Raw genomic sequence first — 22,372 nt, 5'->3', positions numbered from 1 at the left:
CAAGAGAAAGGTCCCTGAAGCAGAGAAAGCGCAGACTGGTATGTAGATGTCAGTGGCTCCCGGCCTTGGCAAGGCTAGTGGCAGCACCTGTGCCATCTTGTGTAAAGGTGGAGTCGTGTTCCCATTATGACCCTGGGAACAGAGGAAACTTGACATTTTAAAGAACAAAAAAAGGGTTTTTTCCATGTCTTTACATAAGAGTTCTCCATAGATTTATACACAATAACCTACTCGTTTAGAGAGTAAAACAGAATAACATTTAGAAAAAAATTTAATTTCCACATGTTTTAAGGAATGTGACTATTGCTTAAAGAGAGACAGGCTTGTAAATAAAAAAGAATGGTGACAACTCAGCTTTTCCTGGGGCTTTAAGGAGAGCAGAACAGGTTTCCAAGGAGCCAGGTTATTTAGTTTACTTTTTAGCACTATCTGTGGCAATATTTCAGAGTGAAATAAGTAAAATATCTGTTCCTTTTCATTTGGCAGCAGCAAAGATCTCAGGGAAAAAAATAAATAAGTAAGAAATATGTAATCCCCACGGTGTAATCCCAGGGTATGGAAACTCACTTCTCTTAAATGCCTCCCTCTGGCATAATTGACTTTTCATGTGCATTTTAATAATGATATTTCAGCAGGTTGCAAGCAAATTTTTTTTTCTGTTGTTGTTGTAAATTATGGTTTGGAAAAAAGTGTTATAAATCTAATTACATTTTCACTTATATTAACAAGTCAGCACAATCTTCCAGCATGTTTACCAAGCAATTCCAATATTTACAGCTGACCTAATTGGTTGTGGGGTAGAAGCAATGAGCAATATTTTATTGTCTTGATAGCTGTGTATATGCTGAAGACAGCTGCTAAGGTGTAAAGCTACCCGGCAACCCTGAATTTTGCCTGCCTATTGTTTGCCTTCATCAATCAGCTTCAGAACAGAACAGGGTACAAGCAGGAAAAGGGAAGTGGGCTCTGGAGTGGGGAGGAGAGGAGTTTGTTTTAAGTGCCTTTTCTTAACCCTCTCTTAGCAAGAAAGGTCTCCCTCATCATTTGGGGACTGTTACAGACTCAAAAACTAACTTGTTCTTGGCAAGTCTGGTTGAAAAGTAATAGATAATTGCGTAAAATCCAATAATATATTGCATAAACAGTCCTGATATTTGATGTTGAGTTGAGGACAATCTTGGTCCTGTTCTTGACTTTTATCATCAATGCCAATCTGGTCTTTAGGAACATGGGTCTAACACAAGCTGGAAATTCTTGTATTTTCATGTCCTTAGAGAAAGGGCTAATAAAAAGAAATAATTCCTACCAGGAAAAGACCATATTGCTTCACGGGGAGACAGGAACTGGGTCTACCTCTCATATTACTAAAGGTGAGTTCTGTGGCAGCCTTGCCATCCCTCAGATTTAAACTGAAATGACATTTTCTCTAAATCCTGTGTCTTTTGTACTCATGCTATTGGTGTTAACACAAATGTAAAATGCTAGTAAAAATTGAGCAGAAACCTGCTTTGAGGTGAGTCTCCAAACCATGGGTTCAGTTATTTTGCAGACAGTCTTGTCTTTCGTGTCATGATAAGAGCTAACATTTATTAAGAGCTTATTCTCTGCTAGGAACTTGGCCAAGAGTCTCACACTTAATCTTTTCATCAGCCCTATGAGATTGGTGCCACTTGTTTTACAGACAAAAGATCTGGGCCACAGAACAGTAAGGGACTTGCTCATGATCACACACATGAGCGTCAAAGAGCTGAGCTCTGACTCTTGACAGTTTACTTCTGGAGCCTCCACTGTAGTCACAACGGCCTCCTGCTTGATTGCTCTTGCTGAATCCTCAAAACTAACATGTCATAGCATGCAATAGGTTTTGAGGTATGGTACTGGACGTACCTGGGAGGCCCTTACTGATGCCACCTAAAAATCATACTTCCTTTCCTGGTTGATCCCTGAAACCCCTAGTTAGGGCTCTTCCTTAGCTAAAGTCCTTGATCCCTGATTTAAAAAATAAAAAAGCTAACCCTGGAAGGGTTAATATTTTAAACTTAAGTTTTTGTAAATAATGGTTCAAGTAGATGTTGATGGGGGCAGTAAGTAGCTGGAGATTGTGAGCCCCTGAAAGGGTGATGAGTGGGGTGTCAAGCAGAGGGCAAAGAATAAGAATGAAAAGTCTGTGGCAATTGCCTACGTCACATTTTTCTTTCCCTAGAAACTATATAAGTCATGTCCTTAGCCCTTGAGTAGATTTTTACTTAGAAACGGTGACTAAGCTTCCCATAATCTTCACCTTGTCAAGTTGGTCTTTTATATATGACCCTAAATAGGCAAGGTCTCATCCCTGCCTTTTAGGATATTACACATAAGAATGAAAACATGCAAAAACTAATTACTTAATGCAAATAAACATACTCAGTAAATGATCAGTTGTCACACTAAAATTTTATTCCCATGTTATGAGGGCTGCTTCCTCATATTACCACTCAGCTAAATCAATGGAAATTTCTATAATCACAATTTGACTTCATTTTCCCTAACACCTGTCCACAGAATCACAAAGAACTTTAAAAAGGCCTTTGTCCCTCCTTTATTACAGCTTCCTAATCTAGCCAAACAGACGGGGTGAGGACAGTGAGAGCAGTGTTAGTGATATGTTGAATTTTCTATGGTATTACTCTGACACTTTTATGAACCCTAAAGCTTTTTTTGTGGTCTATTTTCAAATAATAGTAATAAAATATTGTTTGTTAACCTAAGGAATTCACTTATTTAATACACACTTGATAAATAATTCCCATTTGTGGTACTTTGTTATAGAGTTGTGGCACATTGCTTCTCAGAAATCCAATTTTTGCCTGCAAGTACAAGACAAGAACTAGAAAGAGGTATTTAGAAGGTCTAAAGGAAAGTACCTACTCATTCTTTCCAAATTCTTATCTTTCTATAATCCCTACCACCTTAACTCTTTCATCTGTCTTTGGAACTCAGGCTCATTGTGCTTAAAAAATTATTTTTATATGTGTAGGTCTATCTCTATCTCCACTTGTATACCTATACATGTATGTATATATGGATACATATTGTATTATTGTTTTCTTTGGACTTTGTATTGAGACTTGATAAAATGCTTATTAAACTCCATACAAATGGTATACTTTTGATTTCCTAGTTATGGACTATGTTTTATTCAAACAGAAAAGTCTAAGCTTTTTGAGAAGGAAAGCCATTTTACAAGATTAATATGAAAGAATGGAAACAAAGACACTGCTCAGATCTCATAGACTCAGATTCCTGTAGAAAGCTCACATGTATGTACATGAACAAAGAAGAAGAACCATGAATGATAATTTATATCCACTCTTCTACCTTTGGAAAGACCTTGGTAGCTGGTCTTTAGTAGGAGTTCAGACATCACTGAGGCAAAAGGGTGGTGTGTCCCTTGTCTGGATCATTTCAGGCACAGAATTCAATAAGGTGTACAGAACTGAGAATAAAAATAGAGGAGGGTCCTTCTTCATTCCCTAAGAGAATAGTGTGTGTGTGTGTGTGTGTGTGTGTGTGTTAAAGGAGACATTGTACCTAAAAGTGAGAGGTCACAGGGACAGATGTCTTAGGAGTCATAAAGTATAGGCATAAATTATATAGGGCTGGGAGTGGGTATGCCAGAAAAGAAAGAAACAATTTTTCTCAGTTGGATGAATTTCTCTGTGTCCTTATGGTCTTTATACTTCTCATACTAACATGCTTCTGGCCTGGAAGAGGATATCCTGGCAGTCCTTCTGAATGGACTATAATTTGTTCAGAAACTAAAGACTGACATGGGATCAGTTTTGCTAGAAGGCACTGTGAAATAGCCAAAGAAGGAGCTGGAATTGCCACAAAAAAGAGTGTTCTGGAGGGGAAATGGCAAGCTATAGGCAGAGTTGGATGTGGCAAAGTGACTGAAACAGTGGGAGATATTGTATTATAGATCTTCGCTGAAAACCCTATTGATACGCTCCATTGAGCTGATGGTCTGTGGGTGGTAGATAGTAGACAGTAAAATTTTGGAAGGTCTTAGACTTCAAACCCTCTTCCTCTGAATGTGAAAAATATTAATTGCAAAGCATGGAAATCTACAAGCTAGAGAAACGATGACAGAGAGGGATGGGGGACCAGAACGAAACAACATGAGTCATTTTTCACTTGCTCAACTTTTATTGTGTATTAGGCACTACAGAAAACCTTAATTTGTTTCATCTCATTCAATCCTCCCAACGTTTCAATTATTTAGGTTCTAATATTATTTCTATTTTGCAGATGAGGAAACCAAAGCTTAAAGGCTAAAGAGAATAGTAAACGAGGGCCCATGCTTACTATAATGACAATCTCGTGGCCGATATTTGTGGGCCACTTGACCTTTAAAGAGCTAAGGCTGGGTTGGGGGTTTAGACATCATGAAAGAGAGAAAAATATAACATTCATGGTCTATGATATCTCTAAAAGAACACAGAGAGTATGAAGAAGTTGATGTTATAAATATGATCTTGGTTATAAATATCACAAAGACCTAGTGGAAAGGTAAGAAAGTACATATTTAGATTTCAATATAGTCTATTAGAATTGAATTAAGCAGACACAGTGAGAGGATTTCTAGGGAAGGGCTGAAATGCCCAAAGACAAACCTATCTATAAGAAATGGCTTTCTCTCCTGACCCAGATCTATCATACACTGCTTGGAAATGTGTGCCTCTCCTTGTTTCAGATTCGATAGCTATCAATATCTACTTGAGTTCATAAACACCTACTTTTAAAAATACTGAATGACTTAATGTGGTTATTGTGTTATATTGGTCTGTCTCACTATAATATGAATTAGTTGTATCTAAATCTTTTCTTTATAATATCTATTTGAAATCAGTTTTACTGAAGAAGTGACTTTTGATAGAGAAGAGGAAGAGAATAAGAAATAATTGTAGGACAGGTAAAATGGGTGAACTCTCCTCAGCTCACCCGAAGTAGGGTGATCAGAGTAAAGAAATTGGAAGCAAAGACAAAGGGGTTCCAGGAGTGGTCGAGATGCATTTTTAATTATAAAATGTTGCATAGATATAATTTTATCACCCGGAAAAGGAAGAGGAAGTGTTCATCTTCTCGCATATTACATGACCCCTTGATTTAAGGACACAGAACTCAGATGAATAGAGCTAGTGTTTTTTTATTTATTCAGCAGATACATATTCAACTACCATCTATTAAAAGGACTTCTGTGTGCTAGTCTGAGAACTTAACTCCTATTTATAACATTTTTATTCTATGGGAAAGGAAAAGCAGCAGTGATTCAATGAAATATTAGATTATAACTTTTGTTTAAGTTAGGGCTGTCTGTATTGCTTCAAATTCTAAGAATAGAAGAAAGCAGATTTTGAACTGATCAGAAAACCCACTGGTGGCCTGAAGACTACATCTTTAAAAATATCAAGCCCATTGTCAGCAAACTATAAGTGATATTAATCTGTTCTTGGTATGTGAATGTAATACTATTAACATATGAAAAAATGGATCACAAAGAGCACATACCGCGCATTTGACATTTATTTTTCCAATATGCCTATTTGTCTCTCTTAAGCCATCAAGTCTATTTTATCACCTATAGTTGTTACTCAGACCATATGTTTACCAATTCACTGGCTGGAGTTATCTTTCCCCTGCAAAAAAAATTAAAAAATAAAAAACAAAACAAATAGCCACTCTATTCTATAGTACTAAGTGGAAGCAAGATCTGTCATTGATCCCATTAACACTGTGCTTAAATCAACTGAGCTAACCAACTTCGTTGATGAAGTATCACAGAAATTCACCCACAAATGGCACCTTTCTACCTAAGGGAATATCACTGTCTAATCAGCAGTATGGCCCTGATTAGCGTTTTTTTAAGCCTCTGTAGTTCATGCAAACATAACTTGCTTTTGAATTAAGAGATATAAGTGAATTAAGTATCATCTTTAGATATAATCTTAAGGGTAACTTACACTTTCTCCTGGATGGGTTACCATCATTATCTCTGACCTGTAGGGGTTTTTTAAGGCATATTCAGGGATCATCCAGCCAGGTGTAAGGCAGATGGGCCCAGTTTGTGGATTGACTAGGCTATTTGGATCAATTCTCCTTTTAGATGACTGCCTGCTTTAGTCCATTTCTTTATTTATCATAGATAATGGGAGAATTAAAAACAATGAGAGAAATACCAATAAGTTAAATTATTTTGTTTTTATAACTTTGCTAAACAGTAGTGGGAAAAGTTAGTGAAACGATGACTGTGGTTCTGATTTTCCATGAATTGCCAATCCACTATTATCACAGAGAAGACATGGCAAAGAATAAAAGAAAGCATAAATATGGTCGGCACACTTTAGATTTTACCACATATGTTGTGTTTGCATTATCAAAACAAGTTTTAAATTTGATCATGTTTTTATAACAACTTTGCATTAACATAAACATAATGTACGCACATATATACACATATGCACTATACCAATAGCCAAAAATGTATTCTTAAGAAATTTGAGGTATTATTTCTCACAGCACTCTACCATGAATTCTCACTTCTCATCGGGCTAGCTGGTACATGGAAGGCTCCATGTTTTCCCCATGCCTTGCCCATGTCATATCCTTAATAGGACTTGAGATTTCCCCTCTCTTCTACCTTCCCAAATCCCATCTCCCATAGGAAACTTTCTGAAACAGTCCATTTAGCCCTCCTTGACCTTTTCCTCCTTTAACCTTTTGCTAGAATCATCAATGCAGCACTTGGAGGAATGCTGCCTTATTGGGCCTCTGATTGATTTTATATGAATTCATCTTATTTACCCAACTAGATCATATAGGAGTTAAAACATGATTTCTATATTTATAAATGCATTGAGTGTGGTACCTGCTTAGCACATAGTGGTACTCGATAAATACCTGTTTACCAGCCATTTTAAAAGAAAAAAATTATCAGCAAATCCCAATGCTAGTCTGCAGCTGTTTCGTTGTTGTTAAGAGTGAGGCAAAACATAAATTCACAAAATTCCATAATACCTTTCCTCTAAGCAGTTCTTAATCCTTTCTCACAGATTATCTCACTCAGTTTAATAAAATCTTGGAATTAAAGGCAATGAAGGGAAGAAACCATAATTCCTAGGATTTCTATATTCCTCTTAGTGAACACATGAAATGATGGCACCTTTGGTGGCTCAGACGTTTAATGCTTGCCTCACCTGTAGAAGAGGGACAGTAAAACCTCCACTAACCAGACCCATCAATTCGGAATCCTTAGTTAAACAAAAACACAAGTTTTCATGTATTAAAAGAAAGAGGTAAATTATAACAAGAACAAGATTAAGAATTTATTTCAAATCTACATCTTTTGAAGGCTTTTCACTTACTACATTTTCAGTTCAGTTTCGTACACCTTCATAGATATAATGATCGATACTTGCAATGAAAAGGAACATTTAATGAGGACTTACTCTCAGCCAGGAATAAAAAAAAACAGTACTTTAAAAATCTAATCTCATTCAATCATTACAAAAACAAAACAAAACAAAACAAAACAAAACAAAACAAAACACTACAAAGTATTCATTACTATTATTCTCAGTTGAGATGTCAAAACTGGGACACCTTGAAGTAAAGCAACTTGCTCAAGGTCACACATCTTAGAGCCAGCATTTGAACTTACATTTTGCAATTCCAGAGCATAATGACTATGCTCTAATGATAATACAATATTTACCCATACACAATCACATTTCTCAATCATTAAGGATTTGGTTGGTATAGTAAAGCTACTAAACTGAAATGCTGGCAACATAATACAGAGTTATCCACAATAAAGTTTACAGTAATAGAACTTTTAGATCAACCCTCTATGTGAAATAAACTGGACAGGACACCCTCCATCTCTAACCTTGTATTCTAGTTAACGAAGTTTTTCCTGTACTAAAGAGCATAGGAGAGAGTTGGGGAGAAAGAATTTACTGATTCCATATTGTGGATTCCAAAACAAAGACAATCTCATCATTAATTTGTTGGAAATAGGGAATAGATTAATAATAGAAAAGCTTATTCCTATTAGGAATAGTCGAAATTGTGTTCCAACTCACATTTCTAGAAAGGTGATATGAAAATAACTGAGTACATGACCTTTGATTATCATAGATATAAATTATTTGAGGAATGTTGAGAAGGTATATTTGCTTAGCTTAATGATATTGGGGGAAGTAGGAATGAATTTGTGTTGGTGAGGAACAATTTCACTGGTCATTATAGGAGATAATAAAACAAGTATTCTGGTTTAAGTAAAAATTTTCTTGCCCTGTGATTCTCAGAAAACCATAGGGAACAAGGGTTCTCTGAGGCTTTTACCTGGTATTAGTGCTCAAGTTGCTAATCATGCTTGGCCGTTCCCCTGGAAAAGAATCATGCCTTTCTGTATCATGGAATCCTTTCATGGTGCTTCTCTTTTGCACTTCTGTTGTCTCTGCAATAGTATAGCAATCTTAGTGAGTTAGCATAATATCTATTCATAAAAATTTTGGACAATTCTTATTGGCTGAGACATTTCTAGGCCCTTGACTAAGGAAAGGCTGCAGATCTTCAGTAATAGACAACTTCTAAGAGAAAACTCCTTAATTTCCTTTTATAAAATTAGAAAATGACTGTGAGAATTTTAATACCATATAGTATGCTTAAAATAAGAACCTACTGAGTTGCTGCTGTACTTTTTTAATCCATCACTCCTCTTATCTAATCTAAGAGTATAGCATCCAGGAGCCTTCTTGCTGCAAGCAGGATGTAGAGCCACGATGGGACTCAAAGAAAGAAAATACTCCCCTTCTCCCTTCTGCAGGTACTGCTCAGATTGCAATTCATTCTACTCAGATATTGCCTCCTTTTATTTATTTTTTATTCAAGGCTTCCTTTTTTTATGCATTTTAACTTTTTAAAAATCTTGATCTTACATGAGCTACGTCTCAAAACATTGGTGAATTTCAAAATCTGGAAATAACACAAAAGCGAATAATTTTCTCATCTGCAAAATGGGGGTAATGCTGAGATTCCGAAGGGTGACTGTGAGGATAAATGCAAGAATGTTTAAAATTTAATAATTAAATGAGTAACGTGAAGTTGCCCTGAGATGAAAAAACTGACACACATGAGCTATTACTTCTTCCTGCACCCTATGTTGGTACTCAATCATGACATTCTTATTCCAGAACCCAGATTCAACCTAGGAATCCTTTCAACACATTAAATAGGCTAGGAAGCCATTTTTGGTCAATAAGAATTGGCACTTGGTATGGTAATAAAAAAATAGCACTCTAAAGAATGCTTTGCAAGTTAAATGTTCCTCTTTCACTCTTCAAGGACTCTGTTATCTGCTTGCCTGAACTTGATCAGAGATGAGATCATCTGGGAAGACATTATTGGCGAGATAAGGTCAAAGAGTAGCTGCCATTGCTACTCTTCTTCCCCAACCCACCTAAGCCGAAGAGACATGGCCTTTTCCACCCTTGTCGATTTAAGAATCATCTCTGTACTTAGACCATTCAGAATAAGGAGTTAATGTGGAATATAACTTTAAACCCATATATTACCAGGTTTTGGTCAGAGGCAGACAAAAAAGGCCACAAAAACGCCTTGGTATCCCTCTCCTTTTGTTGTCATTCTTTCTGAACCATTCTAATGCACAGAAAATCTCAATTGAGTCAAAACACACTTCTGGAAGAAGAGGAACATCCTTTGGATATGTGATTTGCCTGCTTTATCATCAGTAATTGCATCACACAGGTGTGATAAGAGCCAGGTTTGGCATAAGACTATTCCTTACCTGTAATCCTCAGAAGCCTTCACTTACATATGGAGGCTTGATGAGGGTTTTCAGGTTGACTGATGTTTCCTTATTTCACGGTTACCTTTTGCCCTAGGAGAATGGATCTGAAAGGGAACATCTAAAGAAAAAACTGAAACTAATGTGTTACCATCTGTCAATCCATAAAGGCTAGCCTGCTTAGTACATGTGATAGAAGGTTGAGCTATGGAATGTAAATGGCAACGAGTTCAAACTGGCTTAGGAACAATGAAACTTTCAGGAAGTCTCTGCCTTCTTAAGCCTAACTCTCTAGCCTCTAGCCAACAATATTTGCCAGGTACTAAAAAAAGGGTGTGTGGGGAGGGGAGGTAAGTGGGTGAGGTGAGTGCTACGAACCTCTGGAAATTTTTGCTAAAGCTTTAAATCTTCTCTTACATCATTTTTCATAAAATTTCTTTTGAAAACACATTGATGATTTGTATCATTTTGGAAGATTTCATAATTATTGAGATACATACATATATGTGGAGGTTGGAAAGAACAGCCTGTATAAGGACTGCTGAAGTCTCTGGCTGTGTGTTGGCAGCCTGACACATAATCTCTTTTGGTGCTTTCCAACACTAAATTCTATAATCCTAATGACCTTCAAAAAAAAAAAAAAAAGACTAAAAGTGCTCTATTTACCAGCTGATAGGGCAGTTAAGAACATGCAACGATCTATTGTTGCTCTTGTCCCCAGTTTCTATGGCACTTCAAACATTTGGGAACAAAGCAAAGAACAAAATAAAGACACAAAGTGACCTCTCTCAAGGCAGTAGATAAGCAACTAAAGTTTCTCTAATTTCATTCGAAGACAGTTTGATCATTTTATTTATTTATATTTTTATCTATATACAGCTGACAGTGTGCAAGTAATTGTTTTTTCATATTTTAAGCAAGGAAAAAATGGAATGTATTTTGTCTAACTCTAGACTGATGATGTCTTGCCATGGCTTACTATGACTTCCGTGTGGATATTCTAAAGAAGGTTTCTGGATAAAGTATTAGATATCAAAAAAGACATAGTATCTAAGACCTGTGAATGACTGAAAAAATGCGGAAGTCCTATATGTGGCCAACATTTTAATTAACTTTTTCTCTTCTTCAAGAAGTGATTTCCTTGAAAGCTATGTGCAAACATTTTCCTTTCCTTGCTGATAGCACCACATGTTAAGACATGCCTCATATATGATTTCCATATGAATAGCAATAATTCCACACCTTTCCATCTCCTTTAAGAAATCTTATCATAGTTCAAATAAGTGAAAATAATTCCTATATTATTTGGATAATTCTGAATCTGCTCCAATTTACTAAATAGCTAAATTGTGTAAAATAAGTATAACCTACTAGAGCTTCTCTGCCCATTCTTATTTCATTCGTATTTCAGTGATGAGAAAAGAAATAAGATTCTTTTTGAGTTTATGTTCCCATAGGTAATATGATAATTAACATATATGCAATAATTACCAATTTCCAGGCACTGGTTTTAATGCTTTTTATATTAATATATTCAATTTGTCTACTCTTTACTAATATTCTCATTTAATCCTCTGAGATATATAATATTATTGTCAACATTTTACAGATATCTGAATCACAAGGAGATATTAAGTCACTTGCCCTAAGCCACACAGCTAAAAAGTGACCCATGCAGAATCCACGTTCTTAACCACTGTAGCATGCTGCCTCTCCGAAATGTTAGATTATGAACTTAAGTGGAGAATCTCTGGTGTGGTTCTAATTTAGAAAAATGAAAGTAATCCAAGGTGGAGGGATTATAATTCATAGAATATCAGACTAGAAAAGGGCCACAGAGGTGATGAGGACTCCCCAGCTTGGAAACGATAACACTGAGACCCCAGAAGTTAACGTGTCTTCCCTAAACCATAGCTAATGAATGATATAGCTGAACTCAGAATTTGAATCTTCTGGATTGTCATTCAGTAAAGTAGGAGGAAGAAATTAGCGAGACCAAGAAAACTTAATTAGCTCAATAAAATGATAATTATTTGAAAGGAGTGGACTGGGGATACACTTCTCCTGCCCTGAAACGTGAACTATATTCGTCCTGAAATGTGTACAAATCCGAAGTCAGTAAAGTATCTATTTTGTTACCCATTAATAAGTTTCTAAGTTTTTGAAAGTTAATTATCTGGGAGAATTTCCAGATATTATCATAACTTTTAAATCTATAAGGCCAAGCAGTCTGCTCTACAATGATGTCCTTTTTGGCAGATTTGCCTAGCACCCTCCAGTTTCTAATTCACCCTCACTGTCTACCCATCAGACCGGTGAGCATTTCACAGTACTCTGCTGCCATCGCCTGGCATTCGAAATCAAGAACAGCTGACTCACTCTACCTGCTGTTTAAGAATCTCTGTTCCATTGATAGTGTTCTCCTGAAAGCAGTGTGAGGGGATTGGTAGGAGTGCTGATTGAGGATCAGTATGGAGCAGGAAGAAGAAATTATTCTATTATGGAAAGAATAAAAAATTCTGAGGGCTGTGATAACTACATCAAAGTTCAAAATTGCAAATTGACAGTTTTACTAATATATTCCCTAGATATTATAAAATACATGTCATAGAAGTGGGTAAAATTTGGCATATCTACAAATATGAAGGCAGAGCCTTTCTCTAAACAAAATTATTTCCGCCATTATACTAGAGTAATTTCCTGCTTTAAAATATTTATAGTAAAAGCACACTTAAAAGTCAACTAAATAAAGGAGTGATTATTGTTTTATAAAACATTTTTGTTTTAAAAAATGACTGACAGCAGTACAAGCATATGCATGTATACAATTTATTTGCAAAAGTTTGATTTGTGCACTGTATTTACAGAACTATGTCTACTACATGTGACCATGCTAAATTTTCATATAGTATAAAGATATGTATAGTGAGATACATTTAATGTATAATTTTTTTCTTTTTTATTCACACCCTCTTTAGCGGGATGTTTCTCCTACTTAAGCAGCCTCATCTATTGTCTCAAGAAAGATTCCTATTAATATAGATTTCAAAAAGAGTCAATGTTTAACTTTTGAATCCAAAATAGGGTATTAAAGCCCACTTAATCAACAATATTTTTCAGACTGAAACATTTAAGGAAATTACATAGAAACAGTTCTTTTCTATGTCCAAAACTGTCTCAGGTTCTAAAGAGAAAATAAAGACAGGGTTAAGACAGAGCCTTTAGTTTTGTATGTGGAATGGCAGCATGAGAAGCTCCATAGACCTGCTCCTCAGTGAATTTCGTTTGAATTTCATTTGCCTGGCCTGTGAATGAATTGAATTAGATAACTAGTCAGGTTTCTTTCAGCTCTAAAAGACTGACTTTGCAGGTCTTGTATACCCACTGGGGAAATGTCTGCCACTTGTTGGCCAAGTTCAAGTGGGTATTGTCCTTTAAGAAATGGAAACTCTCCTCTTTCCTTGGCCATGCCCCCAAGAAGCTAAACTGAGGACAGTCAGATATAAAGTGCAGTTACCTGTGAAATGTTGATAGCTCTTGCTTTTGCAGCTACATAGTCCAATTAGCTCAGGAGTATACACATCACCGTGACAGGTGGCACAGTAAAGGAAGGCTCTGGACAATGAAAGCAAATCAAGAATGACTTATGTGAGGCTTAACACAAAGGAAGCATGGCGCTGACTAAGTCTGCCTTCTATTAAGTTGCATGTGCTTTAGGACTTTCTCCCCATAAAGTAATAAAAAAAAATTACCTTCTGACTTCTTTTATAGATTCAGCAATAAAGAACCCTAATGTGTTCTTACGTAGCTTTACTTCTGCAGATGGATTTAGTATCAGACAACTAGAAACAAAAAATAAAAATACAGTAATTTTCCCCTCAAATATCCATGCCAATATTTGCTGTTTCATTCTGTCATTATCAATGGATTCTCTAAGTTGCAGAGTTAATAAGACTCAATCCTTTCACTGCCAAATCTGGTAGAAATGTGAATTTGACTATACTTAATACTCTGATTGCTGCCAAATATGCTGAAAGGAGCCAAGTCACAACATGATTGCTGAGCTGCATACACAGCTGAGCTAAAGGTAAGCTCTTCCCTGGACTGTGTCCTGAAACTGAGATGGTCAAACCAACTCAGATGCATGAAGCCTTGCTAATTTAGGCTATCCAATACCATCTAGGCCAAGGCCACACGGTTCCTAGTTTTATGATCATACTAGTGGCGTTCATCCTTGGGCTACTAGACCTTTAACATGAAATTACATCTATTAACCAGCTGGGTTCAAAAGCTCCTTTTATTGCCTATACAATTTTTGAACTTGTATGTTTGACTTAATTTTTGTCTCCCGATTGCAAAATTTTTGAGAGCAGGAACCACATAAATTGTTTCTATTTCTACATTACTTGAACATTTTGATTTTTGATCTTCTTATAGTCTGTGTGTTTAAAAATGCTGTCTTACAAGTTTCATTCACAATCCTCCTTGATGCTACTCCATCATGACTACTTGAGTTCCTCGTATTTCTCCCTATGTTTGTCAGGATCTCCTGTTTTTACTTTCTGTATTTTTTCCCCAGACTTCCACTATGGCGAAGTCTTATAACTCTATAACTGCCTGCACCTCATTTGTGCATAATGGAAATACTACTTTCCTCCTCTAAAACACATTCCTATTATGTTCACATTGCACAGAGGTCAAGTTCTATTCTGTTGCTAGGGTACTCCAAAGTAACTTGAAAGTGTTAGAGCCTTTCAAAAACAAAAAGACTTACACAACAAAAGCTTTTCAGCCCAGTGCCAAGAGTAGAAAGCTGTGTTCAGGTAGATTATTATCTGAAACATTGGATGACATTTTCTGAGTACTTACTGACTGATATTAATGAGCAGAATGATTGCTTTAACTTTGAAAGAGAAAGAACATGGATTTGTGCCTCCTGTCCCACATATCATTGGTTAATGTTCAACAGCTAGCAAGCATATGCTTAATTGTATCATTATCTCTCTCTCTCTTTTTTTTTTTTAAGGACAGTCCTCTTAACTTTTGTTAAATATATAGTTACGAAGATACTATCATGATAATATCTCTGGTTGCCTTTGAAAGAGGAGGTGAATGTTCTTTGAAGGTTTTTCCAAACTGGTATTATTGCTTGATCCCCTTCCCTCATGAATCATGGCCAGTTGCTTTGTGAGAGAATGTTCCCTACTGGAACACACTCAGAACGTTATCTGACTGGGTCAGATCTAGCTTTATCTTTTAGCAGGTGACAAATTATTCCCTAAGACAAATCTTTATGATTATCTGAGGTTTTTGCAAGTCTTAGAGTATATTTAAGCATATCAATTAAAAGAGACAAATAAAAGGTGAAAAAAAGAGGTTTTCCCCATTTTTCAATATACTCACCTAAAGCCCAGCCCTTGAGATGCCCTATTTTTCTTCCATTTTTATAGATGGCTGTGGCAGATTTAGTACAACTTGGTGATCAGAAGCACAGTCCTCAGAGCCAGACTAAGCTCCGATTCTGGCTCTGCCACTCGGGAGTGGTATGAGCTTGGGGAAATAACTTAACCATTCTGGGCTTCAGCTCCCTCCTCTGTAAAATGGGACTAATAATTATGCACATCTCACAGCACTGTTGTGAGGATTTAAGAGATAACGTAAATAAAATGCTTACAGCACGTTAGTTGTGAACTAGCAATCATATAAAAAATTTCTATTGTCAATATCTTGCCAAATCAGGATTTAATTCCTTTGATTCACCAGACCTCTTGGTGAGAAATCAAAGTTAAATCTATGTTAGAGCAGGTTCCTCTTTTATTGTGGGTAGATGCATCCCAGACAGTAAATAACACCAGGACCTCTCTGATATATATGGAAATTAATTGTTTAATGAATATTCATGCTTTTGGTCTATGATGTCCTAATAGTCATCCTAATAATGTTTATAGACATTTAGAATCTCAGAGTTGAAAAAGATTTAAAAGCATTTGGTCCAGTCATTTCCAAATGCTAGTGAATAAACTGACTTAAAATATTTTTAGGCCCCATCCATGGAGATTTTGATTTTGTAAAGTTCAGACATGGAGTTTTGGACTCTATTTGTCTTTAAAACTTTGCAAATAATTCTGATGCATAGCCTAAGTTGCTGAAGGCTAAAGATGCTAAAACTTTGTCAAGTTTTGGGCCAGTCTGAAACCTAAACTGCCTGGTTTATGATGCTAAGACTCTATCCCTTTTACCATGACTTATTTTCAGTAGAAAGGCCATTTGTGCATAGGTTTATATTTTGAGATTTTTTTTTTTTAGCATGGTAGGATTATTAAATAGAGTTTAGCCAGCTAGGCAATACTATTTGTTACTCTCTCCTTAATGACTTGCTTTGCACAGTACCCTTCTGTATTCTCTCTCCTTCACTGATCTGTTGATCTTTCCAACCTTTCATATAGAATCATTTCTTTGTAGTCCATCTGCTATCACTCAAAATTATTGAATTTTGATTGCTTCCTTATAATTCCAGAGTTACTGGTAATATCAATTTTAGATCTGGATGGGGTTTTAGTTATTAATATGATTTCCTCATTTTACAGATGATGAACACCTTTCCAAGATCATAGTGCTAGCAAGTCATAATCAGGATCAGAATTTAAGGTGTTGATTCCAATTTTGTTCAAGTTAGTCTTACACTAAAAACCACACATAAGCCAATGTCTCTCTTGTTCCCCATTCATTTAAGCCCTGACTTTTTCTTATTTTTTCAGCATCTTTTTTCTCCTTATCATTGTAGCTAATTCTCTATTTGTCATGGATTTTATTTTTTGATTACATGAGAACTTCTCTTGCTTCTCATACTGTTCAATATGTGTTCTCAGGAAATGCTGGTGGTCTGATAATGTTACCTCTTTCCTTTATTTACCCTATCAACAGCAGACTTTATGAAGTAGGCCAAATTCTCATTTTGCCATATTTTTCATATTTGTTTCTAAGAATGGAGTTTGAGAAAACATTATTATTATAAATAATTCAATTTCATAGTATGGTTTCATGGTCAACACTTGCAAGATCTGGTAATATATTAAGAGGAACAGATCTGAGAAGGTGACTATTTCTTCTCTCCCCTGTTCATGAGAAAGAATTGGGGCACGGTCATAGTAACAAAAGCAAAGGGCCTGTTTACCCACTAAGGTAATGATTCTAACCCCAATCATTAGAGATATTAATACATGCACTGCAGCAGCCTGGGTGCCCAATAAACTGACTCTCAACAGATGGCAAAAAGATTATATGTAGCTATAGTTTTGGAAAATTCTTAATCGTAAAGATTGTCCTCAAAAAAAAAAAAAAAAACCTCAAGATATTTGAAGCCCCATTAGTACCGATAACTGGAAAACAGGGATTTGTATTCGATGGCTATCAGCATGAGGTGCATCTTCACAAAACAGAGCCTGGAAAAGAAGAAAAGCAGTTGTGAGGAAAGAGAAGACAGCAGTTCCCAATAATAAGACTAACACTTTGTGCTCTACACCTGGGGAAACACCAGCACCTCGGGAGAGGAAGGGCCTCCCAAATTTATAATTTTCATCCTGAAGTAACTTATAGCCAGTGTGCCAACTAGGACAGAGATAAAATTGTCCCACAACTCCTAGGTTGCAGAGACTCAGAGTTATTTACTCTTATATCTTTTATTCTTATATCTTCAGTGCTTGTCCTAGAACATGGCTTACGATGTGTTATCAATTAACGTTGTTGAAAGAATGTCATTGCATGAAAATAGAGGAAAGTATTTTTTTTAACTCACCGGGAAACTTCAGGAAAAGTCATTCCAGCAAAGTCATCAGAGAGACGTTGAGTCAGGACTTTGTTCTTCAGGCTACTTAAAAAATTTTTTTGCCAGGGCTTTTTAAGAGAAACCTGGAATATACAATCATGCCACATAACACACTTGACATAGAATATGAGTTGGTAAAAATATATGAGATGTTATAATTCAGGTTGTTATTTTGCTAAGCAGCAAACTAGTACCCATTGCATTTAGGTCATAGAAAGAAGATTTGTCCTAGTGCTTAACTGGAGAAAAGTCTAAAGAAAAACGAAAACTCCAACATATATCTCAACTATTTTCACTAGAGAGTTCAGAATGAAGTGGAAGCATCATGACCTAGTTTATTCCCAGATGGCACCCAAGACACCTTCTTGGAAATCAGAATTCTCCCAAAAATTTCAGCAAAGTAGACTGATTTTTCAGTTGGCAACAATGAGATGAGAAGGATAATACAGAATCTAAATTGTCTCTCCTTAGATATAGCTGTTCAAGATTAGTTTTTTAAACATATTAGTTTTCTACTGACTAACTACAAGCATACCTCATTTTATTGTGCTTCACCTTATTGCACTTCACAGATGTTTTAATTTTTACGAATTAAAGGCAAGGGCCCCGCAAATGGCCAACAAATATATGAAAAGATGCTCAACATCACTATTAGGGAAATGCAAATCAATGAGATACCATCTCACACCTGTTAGAATAGCTGTTATCAACATGACAAGTAATAACAAGGGTTGGAGAGGATGCAGAGAAAAAGGAACCCTCATACACTGCTGGTGGGACTGCAAATTAGTACAGCCACTATGGAAAACATTTTGGAGGTTCCTCAAAAAACTAAGAATTGATCTACCATATGATCCAGCAATCCCTCTACTGGATATTTACCCCAAAGACTTGAAAATTCATATCCAAAAAGATATTTGCACACCGATGTTCACAGCAGCATTATTCACAGTGGCCAGGACACGGAAGCAACCGAAGTGTCCTACGATAGATCGTTGGCTAAAGAAGCAGTGATACACATATACAATCGAATATTACTCAGCCATAAGAAGAGATGAAATACTGCCATTTGCAACAACATGGATGGACCTTGAGATAATCATGCTAAGTGAAATAAGCCAGACAGGAAAACTTGCAAATCACATGATATCACTTATTTGTGAGATAGAAACCTAAAAGCAAGAAATGAACAGGGCAAACAAACAGAGACTCATGGACATGGACAATAGACTAGTGGTTACCAGAGGGGAGGAAGGAAGTAGATGGGATATAATGGGTAAATGTATGGTGACAGAAAGAAATCTAACTATGGGAGGTGAACACACAATGTAAATATATATATATGCCTTACTGTTAAAATATACAGCTGAAACTTACTGGATTTTGTTAACCAGTGTCACCATAAAAAAATTAATTAATTAAAAATAAATAAATAAAAATAAAGGCAAGGCCCTCTGCCAGCAAAAGGATGATGACTCATTTCATTGAGACACTCGCTTTACTGCGATGATCTGGAACCAAACAATATCTCTGAGGTATTTCCGTAACTATATATCATACAGCTTCGACATGGCAGAACAGTCCCCTTAAAGCCCATAATATCAGATGAAAGTCTGGAATTTCTATTAACTCTGAAATATTGAGGCCATGGAGAGTTAAAGCCAGTTCGGAAATATTCCTCAGATGGCCATCTTGTGGTTTAGAAAAAAAAAAAAAACAAAACAAAAATGAACACAGAAACAACAATTTTTCCCCTGCTAAAAAGGACCACTATTTCAGACAATCCAGGCACCTCCTACCTCTTTCCAAAATTCAGCTGAATCTCCTGCTCTTTCCCACTCTCTTAAATGTTTCTGTTGAGGGGAGTTCACCCCATTGGGCAGTTCATACCATTATTTAAGCCCCTTTTATTAAAGAAATTGGTTTAGTGCTTCTAATCTAAATATTTCAGTTTTGGAAATGCTAAAAAATGGAGAAGAGTTTATTTTTAAAAGATGAAAAAGGGAAACAGGAAGGCAAGATGGATTTTGGATTTGGATAGTAAAATGAGGGAGCTCATTTAAATCAGATAGATTATATCCAATCTAAATTTAAGACTGTAAGGAAATGTTCTGTGCCTAGAACCAACCGGAAATGCTCTTCAGACTACAATTTCCCACCACATAATATAGTAACGAACGAACAAACAAACAAGCAAAAACACATTGTACTGATCCTTTTAATTTGAGTACTCAGAAGGTTTAACTCAATACTTGGAAAATCAAGATAATAGCTCTCATTTATAGATGCAGAAACTGACAGAGAAAGTAAATGTCTATCTAATCTGAGAAAAACGGGACATAAGACACTGGAGTCTGGCCGTTAAACCTAAGTTAACAGTTTATCATAGAATCTAAAGCACTAGAGCAGAGTACAGCATTAAAGAATCTCACTCTGATTATGCTCAGTTTAGGATTTCTGAAAGTGAATTTTAGACTTAGAATTCTCCTTCCTTTTATTTTCTCCAACCACGGAGATTGAAATCACAATCATCACAACAGATATTGCAGTTAGCTTCCACTTTCTGAGCATATGACAGAGACAAAGACAATTTCCTTACAAGCCATTTCCAAGGCCATACACAGTACCACTAAGTGAAGGTTAAAGCATGTTCATGTGGCCTCATCAAGGCTCATTTCCTACCGCCTGACGGTCATTTCTATTTATCTGTATATGGTATCTCCTCATATTCACAAAAGGAATTACACAATTCTGTGTGCTCCAGTTAGCATTTTGTTGGCCAGAGTATCTTTCACTCCCCTTTAGCTTTTCCTTTCCAGCACCATTAAAGGAACCAAGAAGATATAAATTTTTTTTTTGAATTAATTGAACAAAGGAAATAAAAGTTTGAAGAGAGACCAAGAGGGAAATTGAGTGTAAGAAAAGGCAGATGTGGATTCACAATTAAATGGAGAGAAAGGTCACTCACTCTCTGAAGGAGTTTTGGACAATAGAATACCAGGCCCAGCTTAGGGTTAAAATACCTTTCTTAGAGTATTTCATAAGCATGGCATTTGGAGGGCTTTACTTTGTATCATGTTAATTCATTCCAGTTGTCCCTTTTATCTGCTTATTTTGTCTCAGACAAAGGTATCATGAGATGTGATATGGGAGACTATGAGTATATACCCAACAACCAGATACATAGGGTATAGTAATGAGACTGTAGGAGGGACATTTCTAACTTTCCTACTCACTTACTGTATGACAGAGTTAGTTTCACTGACCCATTACTGGAATACTATCTTAAAATATTACTGAATAGAAACATAATGTGTTTAAAATGCATAACACATAGTAAGCATTCAATATATGGCCACTATTATTATTACTACATGGAATGTCACAAAAATAACATGGGAAATTAGATTTTAATTATTACTTGCATTATATCTTTGTTTGATAAATATAATTATTATTATGTTGATTATTTTTTATTTATTTTATATTTAGATATATGACTTCCCCAACTCAAAGTGATTCTTTAGTTATAAATACATTTATATTCATAACATCACAGAGCATGAAGGAAGCAGGGTTATAATTTCTATTTTTCAGATAAATATTCTTAGGCAAGAATAATATAAATAACTTTTTTAAGATCAGTGCAGTACCTAGGAATTCAATCTAGGTCTCTCAATCCTCTCTCAACTCAAGTAGAAATCAAATCTCATTTCTTGGAGCCTTCTTGCTCTTCTCAATTTTTATACCTATTTCTAATCCTAATATGTGAGAACCTAGGGATAGAGCCAAGATTCAACATCAGTTTACAAGTTTACCTTTTTGTTTTGCTCAACGAATAGAGTTGTGAGAAAAGTGCACAGGCCTGGCACCAAACAGCCTTGGGCAATAAATCCAAGCTTTAATTCAGCAAAGCAGATGATATTGTCCCCAGTAGCCCAGTTCCAGCTGGGAATCTTTGGCAGAAAAACCTGTTTCATGGTAAAAAGTAGGTCAATTATTAGAAATAACTATAATTTGAGAGAGTTCTTTGTAAATGAATATCTCTATTTTACTTTAAAGCATTTATTGTGCTCAGGTCAGCAGAAATGATAAGAATTTAACATTTAGAAGCGGTTAGCGGTCAACTGCCCCACTTTTTAAAACGAGAAAAGCTAGAGTTGCAAAAGCAGGTCAAGTGGTTTAGATTTCTGATTATACTGTGAATTTATAATCCTTTTTGTTTGGATTGGGGGGGCGCGTTTATTGAGGTATAATTGATAAATAACACTACATTAGTTTCGGGTGTACAACATAATGGTTTAATATTTGTTATACATTGCAAAATGACCACCATAACAGGACTAGTTAATATTCATCACCATAGTGGTTGTAAAAGTATTTTTATGAGGATAACTTTAGAGATTTACTTTCTTAGCAACTTTCAAATATACAATAAGTATTATTAACTATAGCCCTCATGCTATATATTTATACTCTCATGATTTATTTATTTTTTAACTGAGAGTTTGTACTTTTTGACCTCTTTCGCCCATTTTCTCCACTCCCATCCCCATCTCTGACAACCACCAATCTGCTCTCTGTATCTATGAGTTCAGGGTTTATTTATTTTTTTCACATTCTATATATAAGTGAGATCATACAGTATTTGTCTTTCTCTGTCTGATTTATTTCACTTAGAATAATGTCCTCGAGCT

The 22,372-nt window shown here is 35.8% G+C and overlaps 1 protein-coding gene across 1 annotated transcript in view; it reads right to left on the bottom strand.

Annotated features, from left to right (window-relative positions):
* Positions 1-22,372, bottom strand: part of KCNU1 (potassium calcium-activated channel subfamily U member 1) — a 124,194-nt gene that overhangs the window by 49,445 nt on the left and 52,377 nt on the right. Inside the window, exons 16-22 of the mRNA XM_011373317.1 lie at positions 21,494-21,646; positions 17,646-17,758; positions 17,231-17,292; positions 14,328-14,334; positions 13,603-13,692; positions 13,368-13,465; positions 8,386-8,500 (exon numbers count right to left, since the gene is read on the bottom strand). Of these exons, the coding sequence (XP_011371619.1) occupies positions 8,386-8,500; positions 13,368-13,465; positions 13,603-13,692; positions 14,328-14,334; positions 17,231-17,292; positions 17,646-17,758; positions 21,494-21,646 (638 nt within the window). The remainder of the gene's footprint in view (positions 1-8,385; positions 8,501-13,367; positions 13,466-13,602; positions 13,693-14,327; positions 14,335-17,230; positions 17,293-17,645; positions 17,759-21,493; positions 21,647-22,372) is intronic.

This window comes from Pteropus vampyrus, unplaced genomic scaffold (assembly GCF_000151845.1).
Source record: "Pteropus vampyrus isolate Shadow unplaced genomic scaffold, Pvam_2.0 Scaffold8, whole genome shotgun sequence".
Classification (NCBI taxonomy): domain Eukaryota; kingdom Metazoa; phylum Chordata; class Mammalia; order Chiroptera; family Pteropodidae; genus Pteropus; species Pteropus vampyrus.
The sequence above is the reverse complement of the archived record's forward strand: the minus strand, read 5'-3'. Positions and strand labels throughout refer to the sequence as shown.